This window comes from Athalia rosae, chromosome 1 (genome assembly GCF_917208135.1).
Source record: "Athalia rosae chromosome 1, iyAthRosa1.1, whole genome shotgun sequence".
Lineage (NCBI taxonomy): Eukaryota > Metazoa > Arthropoda > Insecta > Hymenoptera > Athaliidae > Athalia > Athalia rosae.
This window is the reverse complement of record NC_064026.1, coordinates 1,381,062-1,399,984: the sequence shown is the minus strand read 5'-3', so window position 1 is coordinate 1,399,984 and position 18,923 is coordinate 1,381,062. Positions and strand designations below refer to the sequence as shown.

Below are 18,923 nucleotides of genomic sequence, written 5' to 3'. Positions count from 1 at the left end.
AGGCTGGTTCGGGAGGGAGGGAGGGTCGAAGTCGCGTTATATTACACGTGTAAAACTAGTCGTCGTAGTGGCCTCTTTCGGACGCATTATTCAAAGGGGCTCTATTACGTTCCAGTGGTTAACGCGGAGCCCCGCACATTCATCATGCGAAGAACGGTTTATTGTGTGCGAACTGAATAGTTGGTGTGTAGTTTACCGTTTCATAACGATACGGAATAAGGGTGGGAACGGCGGCGATGACGGAAAATTAAGGGCGAGAAATGAAACGGAGGGTCGGCACAGAAAATGAAAAATACATAAAATGAAGAAATGTGTATATATCTATATACATTCCGCGGTGGAAACGCTGCGAAGAAGGCGGTCGCGGTAGTTCGCGGTGAAATCGCGTGCGGCTTTCTCGGGTGGGTGGCGAGGGGTTCGAAAAGGGGCAAAGGGAGGGGGTTGAGGGTGGGTCCGGGTAAGCGTGTTGGGCAGCTGACCAAAAATGCGGAAATAATTCAGCGGTATAATTCCAAACGCAGCACCGGCATGCGTATAATGAAACCTGCACCTCGAAAAACAAGCAACGCCCGCAATTTCGGCCGGCCATATACCGTACGTGTCGGGGTGCAGGGGTGTACGCGATGCACGTTTTATACCGAGGACACGTACGCACACACGCGTAAGCCTCGAAAGTAGGCGCAACATCTACCGGTAGTTATATGTCTACCCCTTAGTCCCGAGCGTGGCGCGGGGATGGAAACGGTAACGGGAACGGGAACGGGGACGGGGACGGGGACGGGGACGGGAACGGGAACGGGACTTGGTGGCATTCTTGCGGTCCACTCCCGTAAACACGCGAGCGAACGGCCGGGCGCATAAATCCGGCTGAGCCGGACGTTAGGCGGAATGAAAAAGTTTATTTTTTTGTTAAGGTCCTCGCGGGAGTTATGCTTTTAGGGGGTGCAAAGCCGGACGGAGCTCGCCTGACGCGTACTACTCCGCGAACAGCGGCGCCCAATGCCTTATCTCGTGTGTCGCACGATTATCCAAAGGGAATGGAACAGTTTTTTTTTTTTTTTTATCTTTCCACTTCCGAAAGCTCTCGAGTTTCACGTTATACTCCAGAAAATTTACGTAGTAAAAGTCTCCGAGGCGAGTCCGAGTGAATTTCTCTCTCTCTCTCTCTCTCTCTCTCTCTCGCGAACCGCAACGTTCTCAAGAAATGACGGGTGATTTCGGTTACGCGGACTGACCGCCGCGTAACGGATATAGTTTCGTCGACGTGTACTTTATATTCGAGTTCGGCGTGAACGAGACGATCGGAAAATAAGAAGCTTCGGAGACGTGGAATAATATTGATGCAACACCTGGTGCAACGATGTGCGGTCGGCGTATGCGCAAAAAACGAAATAAATAAAGAAAGAAACGGATATCGTTGGTACGAAAAAAAAGAAAAAAAAAAGAAAAAAAAAAAAACGTCTGCGGTAGTCAGGAGAAGTGCATATCACAAAAGGAGCCGGAGGCGAGGAGCGAGAGAGGTTGTAAAATGTAGAATGGAAAATGGAAAATGAAAAATAAAGGAACAGTCGTCAATGCTGGACGTGCCTACGGGCCTCCGCATCCGCATCAGCCGCATGCCTCCTACCGATACAAACGGCAAAGGATGGCCACTTTATGATTTCGCGTATGCGCTGTGTCTATAAATACACATACCCCTATAGGTATGAGAACGAAAATGTGTATACCGTGCGGAAGGGTGGGTTTCCCTGAAATATGATAGCGACTGGCAAGAGGAAAGGGGGAACGAGGAGGGAGGGGGAGGGGGGGGGGGGGGCGGGAGGGGGTAAGATGCGGTACGTAAGGAAGAATAATAGAAAGAAAAACCGGCGTGGCACAAGGCAAATGCATGCATGCCCCGCGGTGGCGAGTGCAGCGGAATGGAGAGAGGAAGGGGTTGCGGTAGACTCGGCGGTCCACCTTTGCGACACGGTGGAATCTGCGACGGACCAACTACCGTGTCCCGATACTCGGTTACTCTTCCCTTTATTATCCCCGGTTGTCTGCTCATCTTTTCCACATGCTTCGCAGAACTCACAGGCAATCGGTAAGTTTTCTCGCGTTCATAGATACTGGATGAGATCGATCCCGGGCACTACCGTACACGCGTGCATGGAATTCAATAAAGGGTTCTTTAATAGGTAATGGGTTGCGAAGTTCCGCCGTTGGACTAGCCACGTCACCCGTACAGGAGCGCGTCGGTGAAGGAAGGCTGACTTTCGCAGGCACCGCCTACGCAGGGGTATAAGTATACACCCCTGCATCGCCCGGCTAAAAAGTGAGAACTTTAAACTTGATACTTGAAACTGGAAACTAAAAACTGGCAACTAGAAACTGGAAACTTGAAACTCGAAACTACCAGCTGCAACTTCGGGGCTTTAACCAGTAAGCTGTAAAGTGTGTATCGTTACGATCATAATCAAAACTACTTCCACCGATCTAGGGAAGAACACCACCGCTCCTCTCGACTGTACACGGTTTACGCTTTGGTGTAACTTCCGAATCGTTTTGTCAAACCGTAGTACGACTCGTTCCCCGAAGGGGTTCGGGCGCGGCGCGATCCTTCGCTGGAAAAAAAAATTCCAACGTCAAAAATAAGCGCACGACGCGACGGTAGCAAAGTTTGGAAAATAACATCGTCGATCAGATGTGGCACACGCATTCTACTCGCATGTAGCAAAAGTTTCGCATCCCCCGACGAAGTTTCGACGAACTCATCGGCGTGTGTAGCGAATAATTCGCACCTCCAAGTTTTCCCCCTGTAACTGCAAACTGCACACTGGTGCACTGGGTTGTTGTTACCGAGGTAGCAAGTTAGAAACTGCCTGTACACGAGGCGCGATATCTGCCTAACGTAAAATCGTATCTCCCTCTCGTTCTCCGGCCCATTTTAATTAAGTAAACAACTCCCGAGCAACAAAACCCGACACCGTTAATACCCAGCGCCGTTGCGCCGATACAAAATTCTCCTCTTATTTTCTCGTCCGCTTTACCATTTCCGGTTGGCACGTGTTCGCGAACCGCCGGATTGATAGCGGGTCATGTAGCGTCGATCGTACGCGTGTATCGGCAGATGGCGCGTGTACACGGGAGAATATAAAGCCCGAGGGAGTCCCATGGCGAAATAATAACGGTTCGGCAATATTTGAATCTGGTCAAGTTTGAGCCGTCCGGTGACCGGGGAAAAGCGACGAGTGTACAAACTGCAGGGAAACCGAAACCGGGGCCGCGGAGTGCAGCGCGGACCCCGGGGCTAGTGAGCGAGCAGCTGCCTCGGAATATTGTTTATTGTTTGTAATTATTATGAAAACAACAGGTATACGAGTGAATTTCTGTCGCGTTGCTTTCACAGCTCAACGAGTTCAACGCGTTACCCCCCTTTTGCATTATTTGCTGCAAATGGCTCGCGCTCTCTAGCCCCTAGGTAACTCGTTGAAATGGCGTCGGTACAACGCACGCGGGAACTCGACGAATATATTCGCAAAAATTAATCCGACTTTGAAACGTCAACGTATCCCGCAGACGTACCGCGACGCCTATCTACGAAACGCGACGTTATTCGAGCTCGTAGATCCTCCGAGATTGATGGCGAAAAATGCCAGCGGTAATATTTTCCCCCCACCTGGCGATGTTCGAGTATCTCCCGAGAGGCCTCCAGAGATTTTGGCTCTTCGGCGAAGTGTCGCGATTCCGGGGGTTGCAACGGCAACGCCGGCGGGTAACCCGCGACGATGAACGCGAGGATCAGAAGTAAACCCTCGCACTGCAGCGGCGAGCGCATTGCGCAAAACCCCCGACTCCCTCCACTGTGCTCGCTCATCGCGCGGTGCCTCGTTCCACCCATTCAAATGCTTTTCTTCATTTTTATTTTTTTTTTTTTTATCCATTCTTATTCTTTTTATAACTCTCTCTCCCCCCCCCCCCCCCCCCCTCCTTTCCTCGCTTCGACCCTTTTCACACCTAATTGGGCATTTTGTGCCGCACTCCCCGAGATATTATCGCGGTAATGGCCGCGTCCGCGGTGGCCCGACTGCAGTCCTTACAGGTGAAAGGCCGAGGGAAGATACGATGACGAGGTGCGTGCAGGGCCGCACTGTGGAAAAATAATTCTTTTTCCCGCAACCGGACGGTCAGCAGTCGGATGAATTATTTTCCCGCCCGTCTTTCTTCGCGATTGGCGAGGCCGACGCGGGAAAGGTGTACAAGGGGATCGGTAGCGCCGCGATCGCGAGAGGATACACCCTGTCCGGGTGTATATTTTTGTCGAGTCGGGTACGGTCGGTATTATATACGCGGCGGTGTTCATAGTTTGTTAAATTTATCACCTACACTCGCCCCCCGCGCGGTATACCGAACCCCGTTGCAGTTGTTAGTTACACGGATGAACTGAATTCCTCCAACTAACGCGAAAAAATAAATCTTCCCTCGTTCCGTGCCACTGTTTCTACAACTACGGCTACCAACGCGCCGCCGCCGCCGCCGTTATTATCATACTTGTTGGTGCAGTTACTTATTTTTCTCCGACGAACCGGTACCAGAAACCCGACCGCGCATTCCCGTCTCTACCGTTCGCAGAAGGGTGTCGGCGGAAATACTATCGGTACCCTATATATACGACGTGTAATTCGTAACAACCCTTCGCTCGTTTAGCGCCTACGAGGACGGTCGCGGGTTACCTAAAACCCAGTCGCGAATCTTCACATAATTTCCACTATCGGAGTTCGATCTGCAATCAGTTCCTAACGCCCGAACCGTCGAGGGGTGGCGGTTCCTCCGGGTCGTCGGTGGGAAAGGATGGATTAAGGTAAACTGAGGGCGCGTTTGTTGGTATAAAGGAGGCGAGGGAATAAGGTTCGGGTTACGGACCCGTGTCAGAGAGGGTGGGGTTCAGCCGCACGGTGGCAAAAGCGTCTGCGAGCTTGTATGGCGCGCGAGGTCTAAACGTCCCGAGACGAAACGGGACGGTGAGATGCCATTAACCAAGTAGCTATATTTGAACTAGGAAAACGCGGGACTCGCCCGCAGCGGTGCTCGGCCGAAAGAACGGCGAGGATCGCGCTTCGGGGGTTGAACTTTCGACGGAATTTATCGAAACAATTGCCGGGGCCCCGGTACGCCCCTCGGTTCCCCTCGGTTCCCCCGACCCTCCGGTTGGACCGGTTTCATTTTTTCTTCCGTTTACTTCTTTCTACTCTTCGACGGTATTTTTTTTTCCACCCTCGGATTCCCCTGGCTCTTGAGAGCCACTGCCCTCCGCCCCCCCCCTCCCCCCCCGACACATAAACTGGCATTATCCGACGGCACATACTAGCGGCGGCCGTGGCCGTAGCTCCCTCTCCGTAGCGCGAGGGAAAACGCGAAACACCCTCGCAAGTCGCGGGCGGCAGCTGGTTCCAAGTTTGACGGGGGTTTGTATTAATTTGTTTGTTGTCGGTTAACGACCCCCCCGACGCCCCCGACGCCCCTTTTCTCTTCATCCCTGAAAGAGCAAAGTAGTGCCGTGTGACAAACCCTCCCTGCCCCTCCCCGCCCACCAACCCCACACCTTTTACCCCGCGCCGTTGAAAACGAGGGCGTTTCGCGGCTTCCGCTTTCACCTCTCGCAGGACATTTGTATAGGTATGTACGTCGTATACCGTTCCATTTTCATGGACGTCCGCTCCCTCGCTCCGTTCCTCTTTCTCTCGCTTAATGCACTTAGTTAGACGACGAAACGAGGATCGCTATCTGTTCTCCGTTTTCCGTTACCCCCCCCCCCCCCGCGGTACTGTTTCGATACGACTGTACGGCAGCGTATCCCTTCGTCAAACTGTGTACAACGGTAAACACCGACGGTGGTACCCACGTCTCGGAATCCCCCGTAGTTTATACGTGATCGCGAAACCCGGACCGCCGAGTGGAACGAAAATTTCTAGTCAACTAATCAGAGCGTAAACGCGTCTGTCGCAACACTAAATATTGATACCCCGAGTACGATATCAAACATCGGCTGGTATATATACCTACGTGTCCGCTAATCCAACTAATGAAATGGAAATTGCAATCGTCGTATTTAACCGGGCCGAAAATCTCCATACACCCGTCCAACGGACGAATCGTATTCAAATAATTTCCAATACCACGGGAAACGAGTTCAACGGTTCACGAGTAACCAAAAAATCCCGCGGTACGCCGCCCTCCCAATTTACCGCGGCGACCCGCGGACACTCGTCGAGTAAACGAACGAACGACGGTGGCAGTTTGTCAACCCGGCGGTGCTGCGGGGTCTTGCGGCTAAGATAGAACCTAATTAAAGTCCTACGGTTTTCTTTCTTCCCCCCCTCGCCGCGAACCCTTCTTAAACTACCCGCTTACACTTACCGCAACGCTGCAGCACCGGACGTCTTTCCGGATGTCTTTCTTCCACGGTCCAGGGAAAGGAGAGCTTGGGGTGGTGTCCCGCAACTGAACGAGTCCACGTAGCGCGAACTGTAATTTCTTACCGGTGTGCAGCTTACGCCGAAGTAAGGGTAAAAGTAGTTTTCCCTGATGATGGGCCCGTAATAACGATCCCACCGATTTTCCGGCATGCTTCTTCTAATCCACTCGAGTCTCGCTTTTTCTCCGTCTTTCGCCGCCATCTCCTCTACGACGCGATAAGTTAGCCGCAAACCATCCAGTCGCGTTGCTCGATCGTAAGGGAGGGTGGAAGAGAAAAAAGAGCAAAGGAAATGGAAGGAAAGAAAGCGAAATGAGATGATTGCGAAGGGGGTTGGGGCGAGGGGGAGGGAGGGGTGGAGAGACTGTCTTGATTATTAAGCGACGATCGTATAGTTAGTTTGCTAGCTAAGAAACAATGCGAAACAATGTAGAACCAACTCGAAGTAAACCTACGTAGGTGGGTAGGTAGGTAGGTAGGTAGGTAGGTAGGTAGGTAGGTGGGTAGGTGTATATAAATATATACGTTTGGTTTGCGGAGCCAATTTTCTAAGATAAACAGCCCTAATAATACATTTATTCTGTTCGGGGAAACAAAGCGAACGGAGCGAGAGAAAAGAAATAAAGAAATGCGAGAGGAGAGAGGAGAAAGCGAGGGAATAAAAAAAAAAAAAAAAAAAAAAAAAAAACGAAAGAAAGAAGAAAGTTAACGTCGCTCGGAATATAAAGGTAACCGGAATTAATTTTCTTTTAATTTGCCGACGAGTCTTTCATCATAAATGTTATTAATCGCCGGGGGGGGTCTCTCCTCACTATTTAACCGCGCGTCAAAAGTTTTTCACCGCTTTACCTTAACCCTCGCTCCCTACCCCCTCCGCTCTTCGCTGCTGCTGCTGCTGCTGCTGCTGCTGCTGCCGTTCTTACCCTGGGTCCCACGTACTCCTTATATTTAACCAACCCCGAAAAGAAATTTTATTCTTACGTTTATCTTGAGAAAATCTTTTCGACCCCTTTTTTTGAAAGAAGTACAAGGAAAAAAAGGATATCGGGTCACCCTTGAGCTACCTCGCTTCGAGGTGGACGAATATGGGCGCAGTTGGTTTTTTTTTTTTTTTTGTCGCCATTTTTTTTTTGTCCGGCATTATTCGCCACAGTTTCGGAAGCGCGCGCGTAGCGAAATATGGAGAAAATTCCGTTGTTTGTTCGAGGGCGTAATTTCGATCAGGAGAGCGTCCCGGATGTATGCAATAACCGATGGTCAACGCGGATTCGGGGAGTTCCGATACGGTTGAAACGGGTGAAACACCCCCGCAGGGACACCTAGGGAAATCAATTTTACATTTCCCCAGAATTTCGCTCCGAAAAGTTCTACAGTTTTTGAATATATTTTTTTCCGGGAGTTGTGCGCCGGGGTGATTCGAAAATGGAAAATACGATGAAATCTTTCCGCTTTTATAATCCCCCCCCCCCCCCCCCCGCAGTGCCACGTGTCGCTTATAGGAAAGCGTGCGCCATCGTCTACCCCTACCCTCGTATCCACCCCTCCGCCGAGGCATATATATAGTCCAAAAAATTTACCACGGATAACACCGCGAGGTTGTAACAATTTCCGTCATCTGTCTTATCTTTCTCGCTAGTCTTCGCGATTATTTGTTTCGTTCATTTTTTTTTTTTTTCTCCTTTAGCACGAAATTCGCCGATCCGTCAGTCGGCGCAATTGCGTATTTCTCTTTTTCACAACGGTGCAGCGGCGGGCAGCTGTTGGTTACCTCGTGGAAAATGGAAAAGTCTCCGGGCGTCGCGGGAGAATATTTCACCTTCAGTTAATTAGCGCAAGACAAACAGGCGCCCGCTCAGCCCGCTGCGGAGCTACTCCGGCAAACTCCCTGTTTCCAACCCCCTCGAACCCTCACCGTGAACCACCCGAACGAAGTAAGTAATCGCAGCTGGACGGGTTTTAATTTTACGCGTAGGTACCGACGACGCGGGGCGAGCAGGGACGGGGGGCGGGAAAGGGGAGCGCGGAAGGGGGGCAAACAACCCACGTCCCTTAAAGCCGCGACAGCGACGAGATACACCCCGTACATCGGGATTCTCTCATCTTCTCTCCAGACTCCGCTCCGTGCCGCGTCGGTCGCCTCGTCCTGCGGCGTGTTCCGGGGGTGGAAGGGCGGAAGGGGGGAAGGGTGGCAGGGGGGAAGGGGGAAGGGGACGTATAGTGGCATAATAACCGAGATGAATGTATGAATTATTGACTGATCCTCGCATCAAGCCACATACTCACGCACGCACTCAACACCGTCCTCCCACGCACACCTGGATCAACCACATTCTACCGGCGAACAGCGTCACCCCAGCCACCTGGGGAATACGGCGTACGTTATCCCTTTACTCCTGTGCTCGATGCGCGTTACGCGCGCTACGACCCCCTCGCCTGCTCGTACAATATCTACGACCCAGAGACTCGGAACCGGGACCGGGATTCGGGACCGGGAGAACTTCCCCATATGCATACGCATGAGCCGGCGGATTTAGCACCGGTGTATACGGCAGACAGCGAGCGGGTACGGGCGAACGATAGGATGGGTAGCTGGTTATACGGGAATACCTCGTGACCTTGGATTTTGTCGGCGGTTTACGACCGCGTAAAGAAAACCATTTTTCGGGGGCTGCCGAAAGGGAATAGATTTTCACTTTTTCCCTCGTTTCGTTTCTCCTTTGAAAAAAATGCGAGAAAGAAATATACATTGGCGGCGGTGACACCCGGAGTCGAGGTTACGCGGTTGAAATCTGACCCGTTAAATCTTCGGATTCGCTTGCGAGAATCCACATCGTTTGTAGCCGCGGTGACACGGAATAAAAATGTCAGGAATATCATCGAGCGACAAAAATCGGTGTCGGTCGGGGGTTGAAATACGCAGGATTGGTCGCGTTCTCCAAGGTGTTACTGTACAGACTGCGTATAATCCGAATATGAATACATTTTTGTACATTACCATCGCGCGCATTCCGGTTATATTAAAACCATCACACCGGATTGAACTCGCAACGTGTGCCGGCGTATACTGCACGGGGCTTCCAGGAACAGCGGCAGTAACCAAGCACTTGAATAACAGTAGTCGCTACGCCACCGGTAGGGAGTAACAATACGCTAATTAATTTGTGGACTGCGGGTTTATACCGATATAATTATTAATTTCCGAATCTGTAAAACCACGCACCATTTCCGAGTCCGGTTTTGCAACGGCATATGCGCGAATACCTATGTGTGCGCGTATGTATAAATGTTACCTACCCTATCTACGCTACACGTAGCGATGGCAATATCGACGGGCGTAATTGGCCCACCCGCGTTATATCCCTACTACTCCGCGCCTATACGTGATACCGGCCGTTTTTGGCTATTTTTTTTGTTTTTCCGCTCCCGCCCTCTTTTTTCGCTCTTTCTCTTCTTTTTTTCGTTTTTGTTTTTTTTTTCTTTTCTTTTTTGTTCGCTTTCATTTTTTTCTGCCAGCTCTCTACTTTCGGCGTAATGACGAAAAATACAACTCCATAACCGCGTACCGTGCGCCTACAGAAATAGTTAATTTGTGTCTCACGGGCATCCCCGTTGTAATAGCCCACGATCTATATCATGATTAGAGAGAGGAGGCCCGGGAAAAGCCGGGGAAAAAAAAAATTTTATGTATATTTTTCAAATTAACCCGGCGCTAATTCTCAACTACGAGTTCGCCGACCGGCGGTCGAGATCTCGCCGGTGAGTCGAAGGAATTAGATCAACTCGATGATCGCGACTTGTAACGTAATCTCTTCTGCCATAGCGACGGTAAGAAGAACGCTGAAAACCACCACCCCTCGCAAACACCCCGGGGGATCGCTCGGCGTTCCACGTAGCGAATCGTTGAAGAGAAAAATCGTCAATTGTCAATTAACAACCTTGTAAGAAAAATGTGAAATTCGTTTTATTTTACACGATGCGAGAGCAGCGACGAGAGATGAGGACGAACGACTCGTTCCCTTGTGTTCGGATTTCCGCTACCGCAACAGACTCTACACAACGTTATACCCCCGGGCGATCCGTGGCCCCCGAGGAGAACCATGCACCGCGTGGCACGCGTGAGCGATCTGTTTGCGCTTCTGGTCCTATTATAAGATTGTTTCTCTCGTACGTTCGTTGTACGGATTTCTACCACACTACACAATACTTGGCGTGCCCTCCGTATCCGCCGCAAAAGCGAAACAAAGAGATTTTTATTTTCCGCTTATTAGCTCGAATTTAATCGTAAATTGGCTCCTCCACGGCGGATCCTATCCGCGGGTAGATTTGCCGAAGGGAAGGTGAGGCGGGCAGAAGGGAATGAGGTAAGGTTAGGTAAGGTGAGGCAAGGGCTGCCGCCTACACGGTAGATGGCGGATGGTGGATGGTGAGTTGTGGGTCGTGAATCGAGGTCGTGGGTGGTTTGAGTGGAAGAAGCCCTGGGCGATTCAACCGACATTGCTATGTTGCGGTAATTGCAGCTAATTAAGAGGTTCAACTCTCGTTCCCTCTCTCTTTCTCCATCCCTTCTCAGCCCTCCCTCCCCCTCCCAACTTCCCTCCCCCTCCCCGCCCCCCTCCCATTTCTCTCCTCTCTCCTTCTCTCCCAACGACCCGGCTTCAAAGCAATTTGCCCCGCGGGCTCTACTCCAGACCCCTGCAGCACCCGCGGCACAGCATCCCGCGAACGTTTCTCTCTAACGTTTTCATCGTCAGTCCACCGTTGCGTTGTTGCGAAACAAGGTACGAACCTCCTCCCCCCCCCCCCCCCTTCTTTCTTTCTTCCTTCCTTTCGATGATCCGACGACGACCCTGACCGACGGAAGAATCGCGAACAAGCTCCGATTTTTCCCCATCCTCCGTCTTCTTCTTCTTCTACTTCACGTTGTTCCGCTCCGCTCAGAATCTACCCCGGATTAACTCCGATGTTCCTCGACATCTTCTAAAGGGAATTTACGAGCCGTATAGTTTCGGTCCCCTAAATATCCTCCCCAGTTGCCAATAGCTCAGATTCCCTGTGGCCCAGAAGCGTCGGCGGTTGGTCATGTGACGTTGGTATCGGCACAGTAGCCGGCTGCCAGTGGCACCGGTGCTTCTGGCAGTACGTTACCACATCCCCCCTAGCTTCTGTCCGTTTCTACCAACGTCGACCACCAAACTCAAATCTATGTAGATACAACGCTGCCACTCAACCGACTATAAACAGAATTATTTACGAGTTTGAAGTCGAGCCAAAGCTCCGCATCGCCGATGCACGCTATACTGAGACAACTTATATCCGATGCAACTGCATTCCCAGTTGTACCCTTGCGGTTGACCTTAGGGTAGACAGAAACTTTGGACGTAACGGGGTTGACACGGTGCGGATCATCGCCGCATAGATGATCCACGTTCGTCGTCACCCCTCGAGACGAGAGAGAATATCGTGTCTCGGGAGGTCCGGAGACGCCGAGGTAACGCGAAACCCCGCGGTCTACCGTTTGCAGCTTCTTTCCAAGCATCAATGTCACCGCAGCGCACGTTCAACGTTACCTCTCGGAGAACTCACCGGGAAAAGAACAACCCTTCAGCATCGCAATCACCCTAGTTCGATAACCACCCGACAGGCGGCACCACCGACCGGGATCAGAGGGTGCTCCGTACGGGTAGCGTCCCTTCCTGCATCTACCACCCGATTTCCGCGAAGCGAACCTCATTCGCGCGGATTATCCCCTTCGAACCCGACCCGGCTGAAACGAAGAGGGTGCATTCGAACGAGGGGAAATTAAAAATGCAGGAAAATGATTACGAGAGGTAAATTTCGAAATTCCAAAACGAACGCGAGGTGAGGGAATGCACCTCATTTTTATTTTCATTTCGTTCGACATGGGGTACGGATGGATCTGTTCTGGAGGCTGAAAAATTTTCGAGAACTTTCGTGGCGAGTGGAGAAAGAAAATAAGAAAAAAAAATTGTCAAATTATTCGACTGGGCAGCTCGAAAGTTTTGCAACCCCTCGATAAGGTTGCCTGCGAGCGACTGTCGCGTCGTATCAGTTACTCGTGCAATTCCGCGTTTGATCGGGGACGCCGGCGCCTGTGCGGCGTCGCGACGCCGGGCGTCTAGGGCTAGGAAGCAGGCAAGCAGGCAAAGCCATCCCTTCGCGCTTTCCCCGCCAGACGAGTCGCGACTCTCTGCTCGGCCGGACGTGACGTAACACCGTGCGTAGCTTAGGTAGCAACGAGTGAGCGAGGGAGCGTGTAACGAACGAAAAAAAAAGAACCGACAAACTCCGACTCACGGTATAAAAATAAAAAGAAAAACCAAAAGAAGGAAATATCGTTTGTATTTAAATAACACACATAAAAAAAATAAATAAATAAATAAAACAAAAAATAACAAAATAATAAAGAAAACGAAGGAAACGAGGTAACGGGAACTCGCGACGCTAATCACCCCTCCCCCCGAATTTTCACCCGGTATTCACCCTCCGCGCCTCGCGATTACTCGTCTCCGTCTCCGCTTCCGGCTTTTGCGTATCGCGTTCTCAAGTTTATCGTATACTCGCAGTGTACCGGAATCACGGATAACAATTTCGTTGGAAAGTAGTCGGTGTTGTTATGTAATAAAAAAAGGAAGAAAAATAAAAAAGAAGGAGAGGTTTACTCTAAAAGTACATGTGATCGAAGAGCAAGGAGAAGGGGAGAGTTTTGATCGTAAGGGCAAGTAAGACGATTAATGAAAATATAGGTATAGCGGAATCTCGTTGTCGTCTTTAAGTCGCAAAGCGTATAAAACCAGACATAGAACCGCGCGCGAAGCCCTATAAAAACGTTATAAAACGTTCCGAAACCGTATAAAACCTTATAAAAACGCGTGTATAACGGGAAAGCGCGAGGACGCAGCGCAATACCCGACACCAGGGGGTGTATAAAATTTAGTGAATTTCGTGACCGGTGGTATTCTCCGCCCCCGTGAAAAGAACCTCGCGACGTATGTACGGCCTACCCGATCACGGATGTTGTTGAATCGTCGCACCTCAGATACGAGAGAGCCGCAATTATGATACTAGAATAGCCCGGTGGGTCGCGACGACGATAATCACAATCGAGATATCGACGAGTCCTCGAGAAAAGGAAATCATTGGAAATAAGTGAGAATCGAGAAGCATGTGCAACGCGAGGACGTTGAAGAAGTCGGTTGCAACGGTGAACTTCGGAGGCGAGGCGATAATCGTGACCTTGTAGAGCGAACGTACCTACATACGTTTCGGGATAAAGGTCCAGGCAAAGGTCCGCTCCAGAACGATTCCCCAAAAGGCATCGGCCGATCGATAATCCGATTCCAATTAGTTATAATTCGGGATTGGAAGGGAATAGGCGGGGGAGGAGGAGGAGGTGGCGGAGCGAGAGGAACGGTGATCAACAGGGGGAACCGATGCGACGTAATTTCAACGCGCGAATGCAGCATCAGTAGTGTTAAGAGGAGCGGGAAACGGTGGCTGGTTTTAAGAAAAGCTGCGAACCCGCGTCTAGTCAAGATGCTGACCATGTCGACCTTGATGATGCCAACGACAATGACCACCATGACGAATCCTGGGCCCATACCAACGCACACGGTACCGCAAAAAATCGAACCACCGAAGCTCACCAGCGCGGTAGCTGCCACCCTGACCCACGCCGCAACAGCAGCCAACAAATCAGGTTATTAATCATCTCTCGATTATAATCTATGTGTGTCTTGTAAATATATTCGTCGCGTACGCATCGATTACACCTCCATCTCCGCTCGATTCGATTCGATTCAATGCCGCTCTAAAACTCGATTCATTCGTCCGCGATTCTTGTCTTCTTCGCTCTTGAATGGGGCGATTGTTCCATTCATTTCTCCTCCCTCGTCGGCAATCACTCGGTGTCCAGATTATAGATCACTTTCGAGTAATCGTTCGCGTCTCTGACAATTCTTCTCCCCCTTTTTTTTTTTTTTTTTAGCTTCTCCCTGAAAAAGGTTTATTTTATTTTCCCTAATTTCCCTCTTCGCGTCGGCAGCGATATCTTTCGCAAAGTAGGCCTCGAACGGTGTATCCATATCCCGTGCTCGTATCCACGTTTATTTCACTCCCCCGAGGACGTAACTGCCCCCCGAATTCTACAACTTCCCGTATACCTTTAAACCGGATAAAGAAAAAAGGCGGGTTTGTAAAGGGCAACGAAGGGAAAAGATTTCGGAGGGTTGAAAGCGGGGGCGACCGACAATTGGCACAATTTAACCTCCTAACCATTATGCATACATCTACACAACAAACGAACAACGTCGAATTAAACACCCCGCTAATCTTCCGCGGCGCACGCGGAGCGTTCGCCGCGTGTAAAGGTGGAGAGAAAAGGAAAAAGAGGGCAACCCTTTTTTTTTTTTTTTTTTTCAACATTTCTTTTTTGCGGCCCTTCCGCGGTCTTTCTGTCCGCGAAACTTTTTTCACCCTATACCGTCGTCGTTATTCGCCCTTGTGGGCGTGATATATAGGTGTGCAAAGACGGGGTGAGTATTAGATATCCTCTCGGGTTTTCCCGCTACTCCCCCGAGATTGACCGAGGACCAAAACCGACCTTCGTGACTTTGTCACCGTGGAATGCTCGCGGGTCTCGTACACGCAACCTTTCGGGAAATACACGAGGTGGTAACCTAGCCTAACGCAATCTAACTAGATCACTCACGCTATCAACGGAAAACACGTTCGCCCTTATAACGTTGCACGAGCTCGCGGGGGCCGGTTTGATGCAGGGTGAAAATGAGGAAACCGAACGGGGTGAAGAAAAAAAACATAAAAAAAACGTAAAAAATAAAAAAAAAAAAACAAGCTGAAACGAGGGAGAGACTTGCTGCAGATCGTTGATCGCCGCGAAGTAACTCGATACTCGGCACAGCGCGGCGTGTCGACGCTGTTATTCGTGTACTTTATACCCACCCTATATCTATACATACATCCTCATCCAATAGCGGCGGCAACAACTCCAGCACGAAGCCAAAGGGTAAAGAGTGAGGAGTAAAAAGTAAAAAGTGGAGAGTGAAGGGTGCTGCAGGGTGCGAGTCACGGCGAAGTCAGAAACATCGGTGAGGGTAGGGTAAAAGGGCCATGAAGAGCAAACTTCAATATTTAAACTCACCGACGACACGCGGGCTATAGTTTTTACCGAGGGCAAACGAAACCCGAGATTCGGAATACTTACCCTCCGCATCCCCCCCACCCCCACGTGTGCCTATAGACAATAGCGCAGCAGCCCGGTTCATAAAACGCTCTGTAAATTAATCGATCTCGCGGACGGGACGAACGGTCTCCTTGCTAATTGAGCCGAGCAGCCGTCGCACGCGTTCTCCGATCGGGAGGAGCCGAGGGTGGAGGAGGTGGTGGTTCCACCTTTTCTTCCGTAAGGAAGGGTCGACCCCGACGCGGCGGCGGCGGCGTGGTGGGGGGGGGGGGGGGGGGGGGCGAGGAGGATTTAACCCGGAAAATATATCGCTCGTAGCGTAACGCGAATGCTGGGAGGCAGTCAGCTGTGGTCACGAATTTCCTCCCCCTACTCCGAGCCCCGGAGGCCCGATGTCCCCTACCATTGCGGAAGAGAAGTCTTTCGGTTCGCGTAGCACGCGCGCGGTAGCGGAGATCTTGCAACGACAACATCGCCTCGTAAAACGCCGCTTATGCACGCGATGAAAACTAGGAATTCTACTCTCCGGTTGGAGAGAGAAAAAAATTAAAAAAAAAAAAAAAAAAAAAAGGCACGAAACCTCCCCAACGCTTTTCCGAAACTAAAACTTATAACCCGCCTCTAACTTCCAGTAGGTATGAGCCGACGCGCGCCGTCGACGTATGCGTGCCAGATAGAATATTATCTGCTAATTCAGGGGCTCGAATTCACTGGGTCACACAATGAGGGAATTTAAACATTTCACCAAGATATTAGTCAGCCCTCTCTCTGCCCACAACTACTTCCGAGTTAGATATCGTTATCTAACCCCTCTGATATTTACCTGAAGAATTTTATATATTTTTAACTAAAAGAATCGACTGGACTGGTGCTTAGAGCTTTTTACGATTTTATTTTTCTCCCTATTCTTCTTATATTACTTCTCGGTTTATATCTGCCGGGAATCAGATCCCCAACTTTGCTATGACTTCTTCTGGTTATCCACGGGAATAGGATAGAATAAATTAAGTCTCATCAAATCCCCAGGGAATAACGGTCCTTTGAGGATCGGCCGAAGGTAGTAGAGAAAAAAACAAAAAAAAAAAAACAATAATTATGGGAAAAAAAATCAGGGTTGAATATAGAAGAGACAGCGGGGATAAGCGTGATTTGTGCGATAAGTTTCGATTCTGTCGTCGAAAAAAAATGACGCTGTCCTAAAATTCCATCGGTGATTAACCGATTCGCACGCATTTTTCCCGGCTATCCCCCATCGCCAAAGTTATATTCCCACCCGTACCTTTTTTCATTTTTTTTTTTTTTTTCTTTTTTTGTTTTCACATGTGTCAAAGCACGAACAACATCCCCGTAGAACGCGAGTCGGTATTTTAGCGGGAAGCGTTGATAAAACGCTTGGCGGAGTGATAGAAGTGATACGGGTATAAGTTTCGCCCGGATGAACGACTCTTGAAGTAAAGTGAAAACAATTTATGTTTCGTTTAACTCCTCGAAGTTTCATTCCGCAGTTGTGTCGCAGTTGTCCGCGTGTTGTTTATATCTATACGTGAAGGTATAAACGGATGTGCGAGGTATCGAAGGTATCGGAAAGGTGGAAAAGTAGCGAACGCTCGATTGACGTTGAGACGTGTGAGAGGCGCAAAGTAGACGTTCAAAACTTATAAAACGCGCCGAGGGGGTTTGTTTACGTCACAAGTTGCGCACTAAAGGTTATAAGTTGTGATCGTTGGGAAAACAAGAAGAGCCCCGAAGAATTCTCACGAGTCGGGGGGATCGGACCTCCCCCCGTTCCCCCCGCTCTCCCTGCGAAACGTAGGCGAACTCGTCGTTTTCTCCGTGGAAAATTCGACACGTTACGCTCCGCGGTAGTCGGTGGACTCGGGGTGTAGGATTTTTATCTGCGCGGTGGTTATACGTAAAGCGAGGAACGAACGAACGAACGAACGAACGAACGTATACGACGAACAGCGGCGGTGGTAGAAACGAGAAAATAAGCCGCGAAAAAAGAGAAGAAAAGAAAATAAGAAGAGCAGAGAATAAAGTGCAAAGCACGAGGCACGAGGCATAGGGCATAAAACACTGGTAGGTAGAAATAAGCCCAGGGGAGTAAGAAATATTAAGGGTGGTATTGCCTTTTGCTCGCTTTTAAGTGGTTTTTCCTACACCGCACCACCGACGGCGAAGGTGCCGTCGAGGGTGGCCGAGGCCTCGCTCGCTTTTTTATTCTTTCCTCTTCGCATTCGCATTTTCGCATTCACCTCCCCCCCGCCCTCCTTCGTCTCACTGGTTTGCCGTTTCACGTCGTATACGGTTGTCATCTCGGTTTACTTTATTCCGATCGAAATTCCCAAAAACTCCGAATGGCTCGGGGGGTAACGCGTTAGCTCCATCGATTATGAACGCATGTCGTCAACTTTATCGTTTCTCGTCTCGATGGAGGGAAAAATAAAAACGAACGAAATAAGAAGAACCAAAAGTAAAAATAAAAAAAAAATAAAAAAAAAAAAAAAAAAACGACCGCTTACGAAAAGCCGGTCGAGCGGAACGAAAATGGGAAATGTAACGGAAAAGAGGATAGCGACGGCGAAACTTGACTCGCTCAAACAAACATCTGTCGATCTCATTAAAACTACCCCTGACATCGGGCGTTACCGTCGGGCTGTATCTACGCGTCGCAACGAGGAAGAACCTTTACGATTCGTGGCCGCGTACGGGGGTAAACTCTAGGTCCCCATAACACTCGCGTTACCTGAGTGTACGTACACCCACCGATATTCATGCCTCTAAAAATTGATCAGAACTTTTCCGCGTCGCGGTTGATGTCTGCCAACGCGCCGGACCTATTTCTATTCCCAGAGTGGCTGCGAGCAACTCGTAAAACGGCTCTCGAAAATTTGCTGCGCCAAGTTAAAGTTGATCGAGGTTGGCGGGAGGACGCGCCGGAGGTCAGGGGGTCGGAGAGGGGCGAGAGAGCGAGCGCGAAGGCCGCGGTAGATCTCGGTCGGAGTTGAAAGCGCGAGGGTGACGGAGGAGGGAAGAGGGAGGAGGGAGGAGGGAGGGTGGTGGACGCAATACTCGGAGAGTACAGCCAGCCAGCGGGTGAAATGATATTGTTTTAGCTGAAAACGAGTCCTCCGTGGACGCTTAGAGGCCCCATTTTCCCTTGGACCGCTCGAAGCCGTAAAAACTGAATGTGCGAAGATATCAAGCGGTTTGCTCTCGCGCGCGGTATAAGCCGCCCGCGAAGAA

The 18,923-nt window shown here is 50.3% G+C and overlaps 1 protein-coding gene across 5 annotated transcripts in view; it reads left to right on the top strand.

Moving 5' to 3' along the window:
- LOC105693444 (nucleolysin TIAR) overlaps positions 1-18,923 on the top strand; it is a 360,079-nt gene that overhangs the window by 237,074 nt on the left and 104,082 nt on the right. Inside the window, exon 1 of one of the 5 annotated variants that reach the window (XM_012413381.3) lies at positions 12,619-14,174. The exons of the other annotated variants lie outside the window; for them this stretch is intronic. Within the exon in view, the coding sequence (XP_012268804.1) occupies positions 14,012-14,174 (163 nt within the window). The 5' untranslated portion in view covers positions 12,619-14,011. Of the gene's footprint in view, positions 1-12,618; positions 14,175-18,923 lie in introns of those variants that run through there. 5 annotated transcript variants of the gene reach the window in all.